The sequence below is a fragment of the Phyllostomus discolor genome, chromosome 4, assembly GCF_004126475.2.
Source record: "Phyllostomus discolor isolate MPI-MPIP mPhyDis1 chromosome 4, mPhyDis1.pri.v3, whole genome shotgun sequence".
Lineage (NCBI taxonomy): Eukaryota > Metazoa > Chordata > Mammalia > Chiroptera > Phyllostomidae > Phyllostomus > Phyllostomus discolor.
This window is the reverse complement of record NC_040906.2, coordinates 167,738,611-167,757,780: the sequence shown is the minus strand read 5'-3', so window position 1 is coordinate 167,757,780 and position 19,170 is coordinate 167,738,611. Positions and strand designations below refer to the sequence as shown.

The 19,170-nt window shown below is 36.1% G+C and overlaps 1 protein-coding gene across 3 annotated transcripts in view; it reads left to right on the top strand.

Annotated features, from left to right (window-relative positions):
- Nucleotides 1–19,170, top strand: part of WASF1 (WASP family member 1) — a 43,653-nt gene that overhangs the window by 7,197 nt on the left and 17,286 nt on the right. For all 3 annotated transcript variants that reach the window (XM_028510030.2, XM_028510029.2, XM_036024566.1), the window contains exon 2: nt 17,369–17,529. In XM_028510030.2, coding sequence (XP_028365831.1) covers nt 17,397–17,529 — 133 coding nt within the window. In that variant the 5' untranslated portion in view covers nt 17,369–17,396. The remainder of the gene's footprint in view (nt 1–17,368; nt 17,530–19,170) is intronic.

Sequence of the window (19,170 nt, the reverse complement as noted above, 5' to 3'; positions counted from 1 at the left end):
GTGTTTTTAAGATGGATAAAATTATAGCGTGCGTCTATGCTGATGGCAATGATCCAGTGGCAGAAAACAGTGATGCAGAAGAAAGAAGGGATAATTAACCCCTACTGCTTAAATAGGGTTTGGGAACCGGTTTGGAACTGTGCCACCATGTGAAATGGTTTCGGTGGGGAAATACTGACTTTGACATAGGCAAATATACATGCCTAGTGACCTAACCCATCTACTATTTTATAGTTGTAGATTATTTTTAGTGATGGGATGGGGATTGATAAAGTCACACTCGCTTTTCCATTGTGGTAACTACATTTATTTTCAAGTCAAAAATAGGATTGTAATATATTGATAGAAGGTAGTAAAGCTCACTCATTTACCTGAGTTTGTCTAAGCTTGCACTGTTGTAATCCATTAGTCTTCAAGTTTTTTGCATACATGTTTCTAGAGATATTGTTGAAAAATCATACCCTCTTGCACATTTGAAGTTGATGTCTTATATTACTATTATAAATTTAAATCATGTATTGTTGTTAATAGTTGGTAGGAAATAATAAGCATTTTTAGCATGATAAACAGTAATGGAATATATAGTTAATTCTATTTGATTAGATAGGTTTTTGAGAACTTTATTGAAATATAATTGCCAAATGATATATTGTACAATTGGGTAAGTTTTGATTTATGGATTCATTATAAGACCATCAGAACAACCAAGATAATGAACACCCTCCTCCCCACAATTTCATAGTTTTTCTTTGTGTTCCCCGTATCCTACCTCTTTCTGCTCCTTCCACCAACCCCAACACCCATTCTGGGCAAGGACTAATCGACTTTCTGTCACTATAGGTTAGTTAGCATTTTTTAGAACTTTATATAGAATCATACAGTATATACTCTTTTATGTTTGGCTTCTTTCACTCGGCATAATGATTTTAATTTACCCATGTTGTTCCATACATCATTAGTTCATTTTCTTACTGAGTACCATTCTATTGTATGAGTAATATTCCAGTGGATAACAGTTGGTTATTCATTCATCTGTTGGTGAACGTTTGGGTGGTTTTAGGTTTTGGCTATTACAAATAAAGTTGCTGTGAGCATTCATGTACAAGACAATTTTTGGACACGTGCTTTTATTTTTCCTGAGTGATACCTAGAAGTGGAATGGCTAGATCATACAATAGGCATATGTTTAACTTCATAAGAAAGCGCCAAAGTGTTATTCAAAGTGGCACTGTCATTTTATATTTCTACAGGCAAGGTACGAGTTCGTTTGTTCCACATCCTTGTGATTCTAATTTTAGCTGTTACCATAGGTTTGTAGTAGTATCTTATTGTGGCTTTCATTTGTATTTCCCTAAAGACTAATGATGTCAGTCCCCTTTTCATATGCCATTTGTATATTTTCTTTTGTGAAGTATGGGTTCAAATCTTTGATCATTATTTAATGGGTTGTTTCTTTTTTAATTTTAAGGGTTCTTCAATTTACATATGTGTGGTTTATCATATGGGTTACTTGCAAATACTTTCTCTCAACCTGTGGATTGTCTTTTCATTCCCTTCACCAAGAATTCTTAATTTTGTTGAATTCCAGTTTAGTATTTTTTTTCTTTTACAGATTTCTTTTGGTGTTATATCTAAGAAATTTTTGCCTTATCCAAGGTCATAAAGACTTTCAGTTTTCTGCTAGAAGTTTTATGTTCTCCATTTAGTTCTATGCCCCGTTTGTACATGGTTTGAGGTAAGGATCAAGGTTGGTTTTTTTTTGTTTTTTTGTTTTTTTGTTTTTTTGTTTTAAATATAGAGACCCAGTTGTAGGACTGTAAGAAAATATCATTTCTCTATTCAGTTGTTTTTGCACCTACGTCAACTTCTGGACACTTCCTTCTGTTCCATTGACTATGTATTTGTCTGCCTTCACAAGAATACCATACTACCTTGAATAATATAGCTTTCTAATGAGTACTCAAGTCAGGTAGTATAAATTTTCTAACATTGTTTTTCTTTTTCAAAGGGGAATATATTTCTTCTTGAGTAAGCTTTAGTAGTTGTGTCTTTAATGGAATTTGTCCATTTCATTTATGTTTAATTCGTTCGCATAAATTGTTTATAATATTCCTTTTAATTGGAATGTTCAGGTCCTTTGTGATTGATGTGATGACTGATACAGTAGTGTTTAAATCATTTTGCTACTTGTTTTCTTTTTGCCTTAATGTTCATCAATCCCTTTTATTTCCTTTTTTGTCTTAGATTTAGTAGTTTTCTTTGTAATGATTCCATTTTGTCTTATTTGTTGGCTTAATACCTGTGACTAGTGAAATTTTAGTGTTTGCTTTAGAGTATTTATCTAATAATTCTAATATTAACTACTATTAGAATTAATTAATCTAATTTACTAATTAATTTGTCCAGCTTTCAGATTAAGGATTTGACATTTTGTCACTAAGATCTCATGCTCGTTTGAACTTTGGAGTCATAGCCACCTGGATATGACTCCAAAGTTGTTTTGTTTTGTTTTGTTTTGTTTTGTTTTAATCTCATTTGATGGCTCCAGTGGGCAGAATAATGTCCTCCTCTACTCGCTGCCAAAGATGTCCATTTCTTAATCCCTGGAACCTGTGAATGTTACCTTTCTTGGCAAAAGGGACTTTGCAGGTGTGATTAAATTAAGAATCTTGAGGTAGGTTAGCCTGGATTATCCAGACATGCTCAGTGCAATCACAAGGGCCCTTTATGGGAAAGAGGGAGGCAAGAGAGTCAGAGAGGGTGTGAAGGCACAAGCAGAGGTCTGAGTGATGGATTAATGGTTCTGAAGACGCAAGGCCAGGAGCCTAGGAATGCAAACAGCTTCTTGAAGCTAGAAAAAGAAAAGAACAGATTCTCCCACAGGTCCTCTAGAAAGGACCCCAGTTGTGTAGATAGTGTGGCCTTGCCCCAGTGAGACGTATAACTTCCAGAACTGTAAGACAGATTCGTGTGTAAGCCACTAAGTTGTGGTAATTTGTTAACAGCAACAGTTGGAAACCAATACAGTGATAAAATCTGACTTGAACTGATGTGGGACTATTTATGGTCTTTATTAATGCTTAGTAAGTATAAATATTCATATATTTCACTATAGAAATAATAATGTTTGATTATAGGGTGCTAACCTAGATCTTGCTGAGTAGGTTACTAAATATACAGTACATTTACTTTTCTAAAATCTGAGAAATTGTAAATGCTGAAATGTATTTGTCCCCAAGGGTTTCAGAAAAAGGGTATTTGGACTTAGAGTCATTTACACTAAATAATGTCGCTTTTCTTCTAAAAGATTGTAAGCTACATGAGAGCAGAAGTGGAAACTTATTGCTCATCTCTGTGTCTCCTCGCTTAACGACTGACAGGTAGTAGGTGTAAAAAAAATATTACTGAATCGACCATAAGTTTCTGTATACAGTGTGGGAAGTATACAATTGTGGGGAGGTCTGGGAACTGCCCAAATCATCATCTCAGATCCTAGTGAGGGAGACAAGACATGTGTTGGCCCCTGATGAGGCACTGTAATGTAAGTGCCATACAAGTAGTATAAGAGAAGGAACAAAGTAATCTGTGAGTGTTCCACTAAAGAGGGAACTTTTTGGCTAATAACAGTGACCACCACTGGGTTTGCCCTTTGAAGAGAGAATAGCATGACCATTAGTCTATAATTGGATGGTAGATACCTAATACATTCAGAGAATTAGGTTTTCTTTAAGAGTGTATCTACATAATACAGTAGTTGATCTAAAATATAGTTATTTGCTGAATAAAATGTTAACTAGTATTCTCTTTGGTTGTTGGGCTTTGGCATGATTTTTATTTTCATGTATGTTACTATTTTTCATATGTTCTTCAAGAAACATATTGAATATGTAATATAGCGATAAATATTATTTCACAATATTAAAAGACAGGTGTGTTGTTTCTGAATATAGTTGGGGAAACACTTCATTTGATGCTAACTACTACCCAATATAATTTTTAAAATTAGTGAGCTACCTAAGTTTTTAGATTATTATGCTAATTATATGCCATACAGACATGTTATTCTACATTAAAATAACTGATCTTAGAAATTCTCTCTGCAGACATCATTATTTAAAAATCTGTTTTAATACAGTTATTTCTTTTATGTGTCTTTGGAACTACACTGTACTGTATTTAGAAATTAGTGTATAAATTCTATTTCTATATATTTCAGCATGGTATTTCTTCTGTAGAGAAATAGAAGCAGTGGGGTGGGGACCATATTGTGAAAAGTCACACTAGCAGCGATATGATTATCTCTGTGTTTCCAAGTATCAGACTACTAACCCTAGGTGCCCCAGGCACATAAGAACTAGATTTTATTCGTCGGATAATTAATAATCTAATGTACTGTTAACCGATACTCATTTCTTTTTAAATTTTTTAAATTAATGTTCGAATACAATTGTCTCCACAGGTACTCATTTTTAGGTAATATTTTATTTTCATGTTGGGTGTTGACCCTGGAGGCCTTTTCATTTTCATTCCTTGTGATAAATTTAGTTTTGTTTATCCTTCTTTCACTCTCTGCTGTTGTTGGAGAATAAACCAGTATGGTACCATACTGGTTATTTTGGAAAGTATTTATTGAACACTTACTATGTTGCAAGCAGTATGCTAAATGTTGGGACAGTAATGAATGAAACAGTTTTTACTCTCATGGAACTTACAGCCTAATAGGAAAGATATAACAGACAAGTAAATATGTACTTATAAATTGAAAGCCTACTATGAAGGAAACAAAAATGGACAATAGAATAGGATAACAAGGGGATCTCTGTAAGAGGAGTTAGGAGAGGCCTTTCTGAGCCTTGAGAAAGAAAACTGAACCAGTGATGCCAAGAGGAAAGAGTGCTTTCTTGGTGGAATCTTCGGGGTTCCCCATGTACAGGATCATGTCATCTGCAAATACAGTTTTACATCTAGAACTGACAAATGAACTCAGCAAAGTAGCAGGATACAAAATTAATATCCAGAAGTCAGTTGCATTTTTATATGAACTAATGGAAATTAAGGAAACAATTCCATTCACAATTACTAAAAAAAGTAATACAATACTTAGGAATAACACTGACCAAGGATGTAAAGGACGAGTACTTGGAAAATTATAAGTCATTGAAGAAAGAAATAGAAGAAGATATAAATACGTGGTAGCACATACTGTGTCATGGATAGGAAGAATTAACATCATTAAAATGCCCATACTCCCCAAAGCAATCTGTAGATTCAACATAATTCCTATCAAGATTTCAATGATGCATTTCACAGGACTAGAACAAATATTTCAAAAGTTTATATGGAACCACAAAAGGCTGTGCATAGCAACAGTGATACTGAGAAAGAAGAACAAAGTTGGAGGAATCATGCTACCTATTATGAAACTATACTCTAAGGCCCTAGTACAGCATGGTACTGGCATAAAAAAAAAAAAACAGATAAATGGGACAGAATAGAGAGCCTAGAAATAAACCCATCCCTTTATATTCAATTAATATTCGACAAAGGAAGCAAGCACATACAATGGGCTAAAGACAGTTTATTCAATAAATGGTGTTGGGAAAATTGGACAGATACATGCAGAACAATGAAATCACACCACCGTACACCCCACACAAGAATAAATTCAAAAGGGATCAAAGGCTTAAGTCTTACACCTGAAGCTATGAAAATCATAGAAGAAAACATAGGCAACAAAATCTTAGACATTGCTCATAGCAATTTTTTATCTGATATATCTCCTCAGTTAAGGGAAACAAAAGAAAAAAATAAATAAATGGGACTACATCAGACTAAATTGCTTTCGAACAGCAAAGGAAACCACCAATAAAATAAGAAGACAACTCATAGAATGGGAGAACATTTTGCCAATACATCTGATAAGGGCTTAATATCCAAAATATATAAAGTACTTAAAAAACAACACCCCAAAAAAACCACGACCCAATTAAAAAATGGGCAAAGGACTTGCATAGATACTTCTCCAAAGAGGACATACAGATGGCCAATAGACACAGGAAAAGATGCTCAATGTCACTGATCATCAGAGAGATCCAAATTAAAACCACAATGAGATACCATCTCACACCTGTCAGAATGGCTATCATTGATACATCAACAACCGCCAAGTACTGGCAAGGATGTAGAGAAAGGTGAACCCTTTTACATCGTTGGTAGGAATGCAGACTGGTGCAACCACTGTGAAAAGCAGCACAGAGATACCTCAAAAATTAAAAATGGATCTATCTTTGACCCCATGGTGCCTCTTCTGGGATTATAGCCAAAGGAACTCAATACACTAATTCAAAAGAACATAAGCACCCCTAAGTTCATTGCAGCATTATTTACAGTTGACAAGATATGGAAGCATCTTGAGTGTCCATCAGTAGATGAGTGGATAAAACAACTATGGGACTTTTACACAATGGAATACTGCTCGGCCTTAAGAAAGAAGAAAGTTTTATCCTTTGCAACAGTATGGATGGACCTAGAGAACATTATGCTAAGTGAAATGAGCCAATCAGAGAAATACAAGTACCATATGATTTCACTCATATTTGGAATCTAATGAACAAACTGACCGAACAAGGAAAATGGAGAGAGGCTCATAGATGGAGAGCAGGATAACAGCTAGTGGTGTGAGGGGGCGGAGAGATGAGCAAAAGGGAGAAAAGGACTCATGGACATGGACACCAATGTGGTGATTGCTGAGGGAGGGGAAGAGGATATACAGCGACTAAATGGTAATGGAAAAACATACAATAAAGATTAAATTTTTTTAAAAAGTGCATACAATGGTCCTACAGCAATAAAGAGCTTGGTGTGACGGGAAAGAGGGTAGTGTGACTGGAGCAACAGAGGAAGGGCTCAGGAGGGATTGAAAGGTAAACAAGGCCTTAGAGGCTGCAGTGAAGGGATTACATTTAGGATAGAAAGCTATTGTGAAGGGTTTTAAGCCAGAGAAAGTGCAATCAAACTCATTTTAACAATATCAGTGGCTCCTCTAACAAGGCAAGAATGAACATAGGGAGACCAAATGGGTGTCATTTCTAGTCTGAGCAAGACATGATGGGACTTGATCCAAGGTAGTGTTAAAGGAGGTGGAGAGTAGTGGGTGGACTAGTTACATATTTTGAAGGTAGGATCAACCAAGTGGAATGAAAGATGTGGGTGATGAGTAGAGGGAGGAGTCAAGAATGATTGATAGGCTCTGATTTCAGTAATTAAATGCATAGTTGTGAATATCTGTTAATAGGTGACTCAGTTTGTTGAACTTGTACTTACTCTTTCAGGGTTTGAATGTAAAATGGAATATACTTCCATGGAGCCCAGAGATTTTAAGGAGGGCATCTTAATATGGGGGGAAAATTAATGTTTATGAGAGTAGATTATCATGATGTATCTTCAGTATTTAATACAGTGACTGGCATAGGCAATAGGCATTCAGTAGAAATGCTCAATCCACTGAGCTATGCCAGCCAGGCTAATTTGAAATATTTTTTATTGTTTTTTTTTTCAAGTACAGTTTTCTGCCTTTTCCCCCTACCCCTCTCCCCTTTTCCCCCCTCTGCCTTTTTAAAAATTCTTTTTGATTATGCTATTACAGTTGTTCCATTTTCCCCTGTTTATTCTCCTCCACCTTGCACCCCCACCCACCTCCATTCCCCCACTTAGTTCATGTCCATGGGTTGTACATATAAGTTCTTTGGCTTCTCCATTTCCAGTGCTGTTCTTAACCTCCCCCTGTCTATCTTGTACCTACCTATTATGCTTCTTATTCCCTGTACCTTTTCCCTCGTTCTCCCCCCAACTCTTTTCCTCCGATAACCCCCCATGTGATCTCCATTTCCGTGATTCTCTTCCTGTTCTAGGTGTTTGCTTAGTTTTTTTGTTTGTTTTAGATTCAGTTGTTGATAGTTGAGTTTGTCATTTTAGTATTCATAGTTTTGATCTTCTTTTTCTTTAGATAAGTCTCTTTAACATTTCATTTAATAAGGGCTTGGTGATGATGAACTCTTTTAACTTGACCTTATCTGGGAAGCCCTTTATCTACCCTTCCATTCTAAATGATAGCTTTGCTGGAGGGAGTAATCTTGAATGTAGGTCCTTGCCTTTCATGATTTGGAATACTTCTTTCCAGCCCCTTCTTGCCTACAAGGTCTCTTTTGAGAAATCAGGTGATAGTCTTATGGGAACTCCTTTGTAGGTAACTGTCTCCTTTTCTCTTGCTGCTTTTAAGATTCTCTTCTTACCTTTAATCTTGGATAATGTAATTATGATGTGCCTTGGTGTGTGTTCCTTGGGCCTAAGCTCTTTGGGAATTTCTGACTTCTTAGACTTCCTGGAAGTCTATTTCCTTTGCCAGATTGGGGAAGTTTTTCATTATTTGCTCAACTAAGTTTTCAATTTCTTGCTCTTCCTCTTTGCCTTCTGGCACCACTATGATTCAGATGTTGGAATATTTAAAGTTGTCCTGGAGGTTCCTAAGCTTCTCCTTTTTTTGAATTCTTGTTTCTTCATTCTGTTCCAGTTGGATGCTTATTTCTTCAGTCTACTCCAAACCGTTGATATGAGTCCAGGTTTCCTTCCCACCACTATTGTTTCCCTGTACATTTTCCTTTATTTCACTTTGTACAGCCTTCACTTCTTCCTCTATTTCTCAGCCATCCTCAGCCAGTTCTGTGAGCATCCTGATTACCAGTGTTTTGATCATCTGATAGGTTGGCTATCTCTTCATCACTTAGTTCTTTTTCTAGAGTTTTGATCTGTTTTTTTCATTTGGGCCATACTTCTTTGTCTCGGTGCTCCTGTTATGTAGTAAGGGTGGAGCCTTAGGTATTTGCCAGGGCCTGAATTCTTCTCTTTGAAAGAAAAATGAAGTTTCCCAGAAACAAACTGAAATAGGATAATTCCTTTGCCATGTAAACTGCTTTTTTTTAAAGTTGACCACATGTAATGTGTTAAGCTAATAGATTGTAAAACTTACATCTCAGCTTATGAGATAAAATGTTTTGCTATGTGATGTTATTTAGAGGCTGCTTTTTGGAAATGTTATAGGACCACTAGGATCTTGCAGTCAATATCCTTAATAGCTTAGGATGTCACCAGTGGAGAAAACATTGAGCTAGACAGGACCAGACCTAGAAAACCTGATTTTCAATTTTGACTCTGCTATTTATATAATATTATTTTGGACTAGTTACTTGCTCCCTGATCTTGAATTTCCTCACATGTCAAATAGCTATAGCCTATTTTTCTAAGCACTTTTTGCAATGATTTCATGTAATGATTAAATACATAAAAATATACACATCTACACCTATGTAGCATTTAGCAAAGTACCTAGCACTTACTAAGGGTTACATTTTCCTAAAAGACATTAACACAATATCAAATATATACATCTGTGGTGATTTGCAAAAAATGACCACAATAAGCACCTCCTTGATGCTGTTCCTCTGTTCCTCCATCCTTTAAGACTTAGTTTGCCTTGTAATGTGCTTTAGGCAGTAAACTCAGTGGAAGTGATATTTTGTGAGTTTTCATACTGGGTCTTAACTGACTTTACATGTTTCCACATGTAATCTAGTCTAGGCTAGCCAGGTAGATGATGGAAGACTATTTAGAAAGAAAGAAGCCACCCCAGCTGAGCCATCTTAGACCAGCCAGTCCTGTCTTCCTGGCAGCTGTCCATGGGCACATGGGTGAGGCTGGCCGCACTCAGTAGAAGTGCCCAGCTGAGCCTAGCCTAGTTGCTGACTCAGAATTGGTTATTTTAAGCTACTAATTTTTGAGGCCGTTTGTTACATGAGAAAAGCCAACCGGTAAGATCAAGTTCCTTTAATAAATCTTACTAAATGATAAAAAATAGAATTTATTGGAATGCTTTCACTTTCTAGAGACTCAACTTACATGTATTTCTCATTTCTAACCCTTAAAATAACTGTTAATGATCACGTATAGCATTATTGAACTTAGGTCTCCCTGACCCAAAGTCTGTGCTCTGTCCACTATGCCATGTTGCTTCTCAAATGAGATTACTTAGAAATCTTTTATAAATGTTTAAGAACCATTCAGATTGTAAAGATAAGAAATGCCCAGATTTCCTTAGGCAGTGGAGGTTCACTCCAGAGTAGGGAAGGAGGCCAAGTAGACATACACCCCCCCGGGTCCTAGTGCTTACTGGATAAGGGTTTACATCAGGTTGTTCATGATGCGGTAGCAGTTTTAGTGACCAGGATTTCAGTGTTTATATTGCATTCATTTTACCTAGTAAAGGATTTCAGTTTGTCACTATCTTCCATGGGGTTGTCCATTGGGGCAGACTTTTGTGCTGCATCACTTTGTAGGTGGTAGGGGGTTTTTTTGTTTGTTTTTGTTTTTTGTTTGTTTTATGTCTTACGTGGCTGCTTTTAGATCAAATACCAAACCAGCAGTTATAATCAGGTTGGCAGGTTTGATTTAATTGAAGGTAAAAAATAATACAACTCATTAGTTTTACTTTATGCCAAAATAATTTCATTTCTTTAGAAGGGGGTTTTTGTGCTATACCTTCTCTCCCAAAGGATAATAAACCACACCAAATCTTGGTGGCGCAAAACTACCATTTCACTTGTTTATGATTCTGTGGGCCAGCATTTTGGGCTCTAATCAGCTGAGCCCTTCATCTGCTTATCTTCCTAAGGCCACTCACATGGCCACAGCTGTCTGGGCTGGAGCTGAATAATCTAAGAGGAACTCATTTATGTGTCTGGCAGTTTGTTCTGGATATTGACTGGACACTGTATCTCCAGGATGCCATCTGAGCTAGTCTGTGGAAGGGTCCTAAAAGAGCTGAGGAACTGAGGTTTTTTGTGAGGCCTAGACTTAGAAGTCATACAGTGTCACTTCCACCAGATAATATTGCCAAAACAAACCACGAGATCAGCTCATATTCAAGGAATATGGAGATAAGGGATTAAAGAGTTGCAAAGAATTTGTGGCCATTTTTAATCTATAGGTCCTGAGGCACTTAAGGTTGCATAAAGTGGACAATACCTATGGGTAACAATGTACAATTATTTAAACATTACTACATAAGCACTGGCTCGTGTGGCTTAGTGGATTGAGTGCGAGCCTGCGAACCAAAGGGTTAACGGTTCAATTCCCAGTCAGGGTACATGCCTGGTTTGCAGGCCAGGTCCCCAGTGGGGGACATGTGATAGGCAACCACACATTGATGTTTCTCTCCCTCTCTTTCTCCCTTCCCCTTTCTCCAAAAATAAATAAAATATTTTTTAAAAAGGCATCTATAAAACAAAACAATAACAATAAAAACCCTTAGCAGACATGTTGTGAAATATTGAAGATTTTTCATTTGGTTCAGGAAAAATACAAGAGTGCTTATTATCATTACCTTTATTTTACATTGTTAAAAGGTTCAGTTAGTGGTAAGGGAAAAAAAAAGATTGGAATGGAGGAAATTATTGTTCAAATATGATAAGTTATGTAAATTTTTAAAATCCAAAATAATTATAGATAAGTTAGTAAAGATTAGGAAAATATCTGGATATAGGATCAATGTTCAAAAGTCAATTTTTTTGCATATATGATAAAGACGATGTAAAGCACACAATATATGCATTTCTAGCATTGTAAAAAAAATCACATATATACCAATAAATCTAACAAAGGATGTAGAAGACTTCTTAAAACTATAAAACATTATCAAGAGACAGGTATTTATTTTAAAAAACCTGAAATAATTGGGGGGATACAATATGTTCATAAATAGGAAGACAGTGTTGTATAGATTCAGTACTCCCTAATATGATCTAGAGATTTAATACAGTTCCAGTAAAATTTCTGGTAAGGGTGTGTGTGTGTGTGTGTGTGTAACTTGATAATCTGATTCTAAAATTCAAAATAAAAAAAAAATTTACATGGAAATAGAAAGGGCCAAGAATAAGTTCCATTTTTAAAGAAGAAGGTAGGCGGGCTTGCCCCATTGGATTCCAAGACTTACTATAAATCTTCATTGAGATAGTGTGTCATTCGTTCAAGGTAGGCAGACCAATGGAATACTATAGAGCCCCAAAATGGATGTAAAAGAATATAAAAGTTTATGACAAAAGTGCCACTGTAAAACAACGGGGAAGGAATAGTCTTCAATAAATGGTGCTAAGGTAATATGTAAGGAACTTGGCCACTGCCTCACACCATTCATAAAAATTAATTCCACATCAGTTATAGAGTAAAAGTATAAGGCAAACAATAAAGCTAAGAGATAATATAGAAGACACCTTATATATGATTTTATCGTAGAAAATGATTTCAAAACCTATACGTTCATATTTTAAAAAAGGATTGTTAAATTCCACCATACTGAGTGTAAAAAACCTGTTCACTAAAAGACATCAAGAGAGTGAAATAGCGAGTGACATGAGAGAATATATTTGCATCAAAAATAACTTTCAAATGGCTTCTGTCCAGTGTTTCTACAAGTCAGCTCTAACACAGCAAATGATAAATAGAAAGCAGGCAAGAGCAAAATCCAATAAGATCAATAAACATGAAAAAGCACTTAAATTTATTTGTAATTGGGAAAGTACAAATTAAAGCTACAATAATTTATCACAACATACAAGAATAGCTAGAATTTTAAAATGGACAGCATCAGTCAAGTGCTGTGAGAGTGTGAAGCAGCAGCAGCTTCTCACACAGCTGAAAGGAGTGTCCACTGATACAGTCACTTTTTTAACAGTTTGATACAATAGCCTCAAATTGGAAACAGCTCAACTGATACCAACAGTAGAATGAGTAAATAAATTGTGGTGTAATTATACAGTGGACTGTAATACAATACTAAAAGTGCGTATCCCATGTGTACACAAAGCAACATGAATGAGTGGTACAAATAACAATGTTGATTTGAGGAAAGGTCAAGACATAAAATAATACATATCATTTGATTCTATTTACATAAACTTCAAAAAGCAATCAAAACAAAACTATAGTGTTGAGAGTTACCTGCTTAAGTGGTAAAAGGGTGAAGAAAAACAAGGAAATGCTTATAAAAAAATAATAGTTATTTGGGGATTTGGGGGGGTGGGAAGCAAGGGTGAGCGGGGAGGGGACCGAAGCGGGAGGGGAGTGGGGTCCAGGCACTGTCTTCTCACGTGGGGCCACACGTGTTTGCTTAATCATTGAGCTTTACGATTTTATACTATTTTGTGTTTCATACTGTACAATTTTAAAAAGGTTTAAAATGTAGAGAGAATGATACACAGGCCAGAGGAGACAAATTCCATGCAAAAGTTTTTGTTTCTTTTTTTTTTTAATCATTGTTCAAGTACAGTTTTCTCCCCCCTACTCCCATTCCAGCCCACCCACCCAACCCTCCGCCTTTCCCCCCATTACCCCCCACCCCTAGTTTTTGTCCATGTGTCCTTTAAATTTGTTCCTGTGAACCCTACCCATTCCCCCCTGAAATTCCCTCTTCTCTCCCCTCTGGTCACTGTCAGACTATCCCCTATTTCAGTGTCTTTGGTTATATTTTGCTAGTTTTTGTTTTGTTTTGTTTTGTTGTTTAGATTCCTGTTAAAGGTGATATCATGTGGTATTTGCCTTTCACTGTCTGGCTTGTTTCGCTTAGCATAATGCTTTCCAGCTCCATCCATGCTGTTGCAAAGGGTAGGAGCTCCTTCTTTCTTTCTGCTGCATAGAATTCCATTGTGTAAATGTACCATCGTTTTTTGATCCATTCATTTACTGATGGGTATCTAGGTTGCTTCCAGCACCTAGCTATTGTAAATTGTGCTACTATGAACATTGGGGTGCATAGGTTCTTTTGAATTGGTGTTTTAGTATTCTTAGGATAGAGTCCCAGCAGTGGAATTGCCGGGTCAAAAGGCAGATCCATTTTTAGTTTTCTGAGGAAGTTCCAAACTGCTTTCCATAGTGGTTGTACCAGTCTGCAGTCCCACCAACAGTGCACTAGGGACCCCCTTTCTCCACAGCCTCTCCAACACTTGTTTGTTGCTTTGTTTATGATGGCCATTCTGACTGGTGTGAAGTGGTATCTCATTGTGGTTTGTGGTTTTAATCTGCATCTCTCTGATGGCTAGCGATATTGAGCATCATTTCATGTGTCTTTGGATTTTCTGTATGTCCTCCTTGGAGAAGTGTCTGTTCAAGTCCTTTGCCCATTTTTTAATTGGGTTACTTGTCTTCTTAGAGTGGAGTCGTGTAAGTTCTTTATATATTTTGGAGACTAAAACCTTGTCTGAGGTATCATTGGCAAATATGTTTTCCCATACAGTTGGTTCTCTTTTAATTTTGATACTGTTTTCTTTAGCTGTGCAAAAGCTTTTTATTTTGATGAGGTCCCATTTGTTTATTCTTTCCTTTATGTCCCTTGCTCTAGGAGACAAGTCAGTAAAAAAGTTTCTGCGTGAAATATCTGAGATTTTCCTACCTACGTTCTCTTCTAGGACTTTAATGGTGTCACGCTTTATATTTAAGTCTTTTATCCACCTTGAATCTATTTTTGTATATGGTGTAAGTTGGTGCTCAAGTTTCATTTTTTTGCACGTGGCTGTCCAGTTCTCCCAACACCATTTGTTGAAGAGGCTATTTTTATTCCATTTTATGTTGCTGCTTCCTTTGTCAAATATTAATTGACCGTAGAGGCTTGGGTTTATTTCTGGGCTCTCTGTTCTGTTCCATTGGTCCATGTGCCTGTTTTTATGCCAGTACCAGGCAGTTTTGATTACAGTGGCCTTGTAATATAGTTTAGTGTCAGGTATTGTGATCCCTCCTACTTTACTCTTCTTTATCAAAATTGCAGCAGCTATTCGGGGTCGTTTATGGTTCCATATAAATTGTTGAAGTGTTTGTTCTATGTCTGTGAAATATGCCATTGGTACTTTAATAGGCATTGCATTGAATGTGTAAATTGCTTTGGGTAGTATGGACATTTTGATGATATTAATTCTTCCAATCCATGAACACGGTATATGTTTCCATTTGTTTGTGTCTTCCTTGATTTCTCTCCTCAGTGTTATGTAGTTTTCTGAATACAGGTCTTTTACCTCTTTGGTTAGGTTTATTCCTAGGTATTTTATTTTTCTTTTTGCTATTTCAAATGGGATTTTTTTCTTGATTTCTGCTTCTGCTGTTTCATTGTTGGTGTACAGAAATGCCTTTGATTTCTGGATATTGACTTTGTATCCTGCTGTTTTGCCAAATTCATTTATTAGGTCAAGCAGTTTTTTGGTGGAGTCTATAGGATTTTCTATGTACACTATCATGTCATCTGCGAACAGTGACAGTTTTGTTTCCTCCTTTCCGATTTGGATTCCTTTTATTTCTTTTTCTTGTCTGATTGCTGTGGCTAAAACTTCCAGTACTATATTGAATAGAAGTGGTGAAAGTGGACATCCTTGTCTTGTTCCTGTTCTTAGTGGAAAAGATTTTAATTTTTGCCCATTGAGTATAATGTTGGCTGTAGGTTTCTCATATATGGCCTTTATTATGTTGAGGAATGCACCCTCTATTCCCACAAAAGTGTGTTTTTAAAGAATGTTTATAAGTAATACTTCAGTGCAGTTAGGTTATCTAAAACTTTTCATTTGGTAATCCTTAAAGCTCAGTAAATAATTAATTATTTTCTTCAGTAACCATTGTTTCCAGCAGGTAAATATAGGCAGTCCTCACTCTGCACAATAGATAGAGTGGGACCAAAAAGACCATACAAACTAAAACCGTGCAAAAACTACCTTAGTAATCAATGGGGAAAATTACAGTTGTTCCATGACATTTTTAAAAAGTCAAAACATTAAGAACTCTCCTAAGTTGGTTATAAATGTATAGAGAAATAAAAAAATAGTAAAATATATTAATTTAGTACAATGTAATATAAAACATTAGAGACAGAATTAAAGCATTTTGTTTCTTCGTAAAAAAGCGATCCATCCTAGCTTGGACAGTGCTTATTTTGCCTGTGTAACAGAACAGCTCGCAGAGTGAGCATCTGTTCTGTGCCTTGGCACATTGTGTTACTCCTTTCTGCTAAATTTAGGTTAGCTTTCAACATTTTATTCTTTGCACTTTCAATGTGGTGAGATATCTCTGAGTTCCTTTTCGTGTGAAGATTTTTGCTGACGTCACTTCCTCTGGGACATCTTTTTGTCACGACCACTTTTCTTGATTATGGCAATAAGTTCAACTTCACTGATTTCTTTGACTGCCTGTCTAGAGTCTCAAGCAGTGGCAGTGGCAACACACCTACAATCAGCTATTTCTTTTATTACTCTAACTACATTCAGTTTGAATTTCATTATTTTTTAGCATTATCATTTTTTGTTTCTCTGCTGCATATTACCTTTGTTGGCTATTTCCCTGCTTCAGTTACTCATTTTGTAAAATTTCACATGGGTGTATCTTTGGGAGGCAAGAAGGTTGCCCAGCTACATGCTTTGCTGTTTATAGGCAAATTGAGGAGCAGATGAGGAGTAACCAATCACCAACCTCCTTTCAAAGGAAGCAGCATGATTGGTCACTGATGATTATGTGCGTCTCCTTAACATAGTGATGTGTGGACTGAAGTCCTAACAAAAAAAAGTTCATATTTATGCAGTTACAGTTAATGTACTGGGGTGAGTGAGACAGGAACCATGTTGTTGAGGGACTGGCGTGATGGTTGACATTTGTGCATATGGGAAGCCTGGGAAGTAAGGACTGACTGTAATTCAAAGAAGGTTGAACTCTTTGGTCACTTAAATAAAGATTTGGTTGGTTTTGATGAGTTTGAGGATGTGGGGCTACTTGGACTATATGGTCTCTGAACTATTGAACACCTGATACATTTTATGTGTGTCAACATAAGAAACGCCCAAACCTGTAGAGAATTTTTATGAGTTTATTTGAGACAATTGCTGGGAAGCAAAATCTCAGTGGATTAAGAAAATGCTCCAGAGAATGGCAGTTTTGCAGCCTGTTTTGTATGTTACAATAAAAGGAGGAGGCATAGAGCAGGTGGGGGGGTGGTTACATGAAATCCATTGGTGGTAGATTTAGGAGGTGGTTTTAGGAGAATAATAGTGATGGTAATTATGAAATCACTGTGAAGCAACTGATATTGAAAGTAAGGGATTTTAAAAAATGTTTTATATAATGTTGACGTTCTATTAATTGAAGATAAAAGAAGGTGAACAAATCAATTTTAATTCATTTAGGTGATCCCATTTTCATTGTCTTATACTAACAAATATTAAATGTGAAAGATAAGGTCTTACTCTGTGTTAGTTGAAATTAAATAATATTAATTGACTGTTTGATTTTTCCACAGGTGAACTGGCACAGAGGTTGAGCTCAAGATGCCATTAGTGAAAAGAAACATCGACCCCAGGCACCTGTGCCACACGGCGCTGCCCAGAGGCATTAAGAATGAACTGGAATGTGTGACCAATATTTCCTTGGCAAATATAATTAGACAACTGAGTAGCCTAAGTAAGTGTTCTCATACCAACTAAAAATATTCCTTCCAAATCAGAATGTTATGCTTTAGAGTATTCATTAAGAGGATGTTCTTGTGATTACTTGGGGAGAGAGGGGAAGATGTTTGGTGAGAATACAAAATTACCCTGAAAAATGTAGTCATTTTAAGTGAAGTTAATGTTTTAGAGTCATTTCTTCCCCTGTGTGTTTCCTCTGGGAAAAGGAAATAAGGACAGAATGTTTAGGAACAGAATCAGTCGCCTGATGGATAAGAATTGCTAAGATTGTTTTAAAAATATGATTCAGTCTATGAAAGGTAGAGCCAGAGTGACATTTCTACTATTGCTGTTAACCTTTTCAGAGGCTTTAGCTATTTATGTTTTGGGATGCTAGTGTCTCTTTCTTTACATATATTTTATTAGCCTAGGGAAATATTTTTATATTATCAAATAACTACAAGTGAAAGGTATGGGGCAGTCAAGACTCAACAGATTGGGTTAGTCACATGAGTTGTCTCCAGGACGTGAGGGTGTCAGTCAGGAGTCTGATGCGCAGCAGGATGCGGGAGTAGCAAGTGAGCCTGGCCTCTGACAGGCAGGAGGCACCCGCGGGCCAGGTAATAAAAGGCAGTGGAAGGGGCTTGGAGGAGAAGAGGAGAGAGGCAGTGTGTTCCCATTGTAAGACTGCAGAACAGAGCACCTGGGTTAAGGAATTAAATTTAGAATAATGGGGGATTATTTAATGTTAGGAAATTTAAAAAAATAAATAAACCCAGTCTATCTTTTGAATCAAAGAGTTAGTTTTTTACTAAGACATTTATATTTCATTTTAAAGGTGTTTCTTGGCCTAGAAATATTACCTAAATGGTCTTAGACTTACCTTCTCATACCCTCCCACATAGTGTCCTTACAGGCAGGATTGGCTCTTCTTTTCTGTACCTTTTAACTTTTTTCCTTTCTTTTTATAATTGAGTACTTAGCACAAGATAAAGAGAGGTTGTTAATCTAATTTGGTTAAAGTGAGATCATTTGGACATAGACATATGTAGTTAGAGCGACATAAAAAGTCACATTTGAATGCTATTGGTGAGCACATTGAATTTCTGTATTGCCTATGAAATCAGTTGTAAGAATAAATTAAAAAACTGTTTGTTTAAATTTAAGTATATCCCTTGCCCCTTATGGTGGTTATTTTTTCAGGTTATTGGCAGTGAATCACTAACATTATTGTTTACTTGTTTCTTCCTTGGGAAAATTAATATAGAATAAAGTCAAAAGAAGAGTCCCAGATACTGTATTAACGTATGATTAACTATATTGTTTAAAGGTATTTGTTAATAGTTTTTTTGTGTGGTCTAGCACTAATTGAATGTAACATAACTTCATATATAGAACTTATATGTAATACTTGTACATGAGGACATCTGCATGTTAATATTAAAATCCATTTTAAGAGCATAGAAATGACATTAATAAATTTGGTTAAAATATTTCTTAAAATTAAAATGAATTTCAAGTTTCATACTGGCATCTTGTTTTACATTTATTCCCAATATAGAATTTAGAATTAGTATAATGATTAAGGTTGTTAATTTGCAGGACTAACCTGTTTCTTACTTAACCTAAAACTAAAAACTTAAGACATTTTCAAATC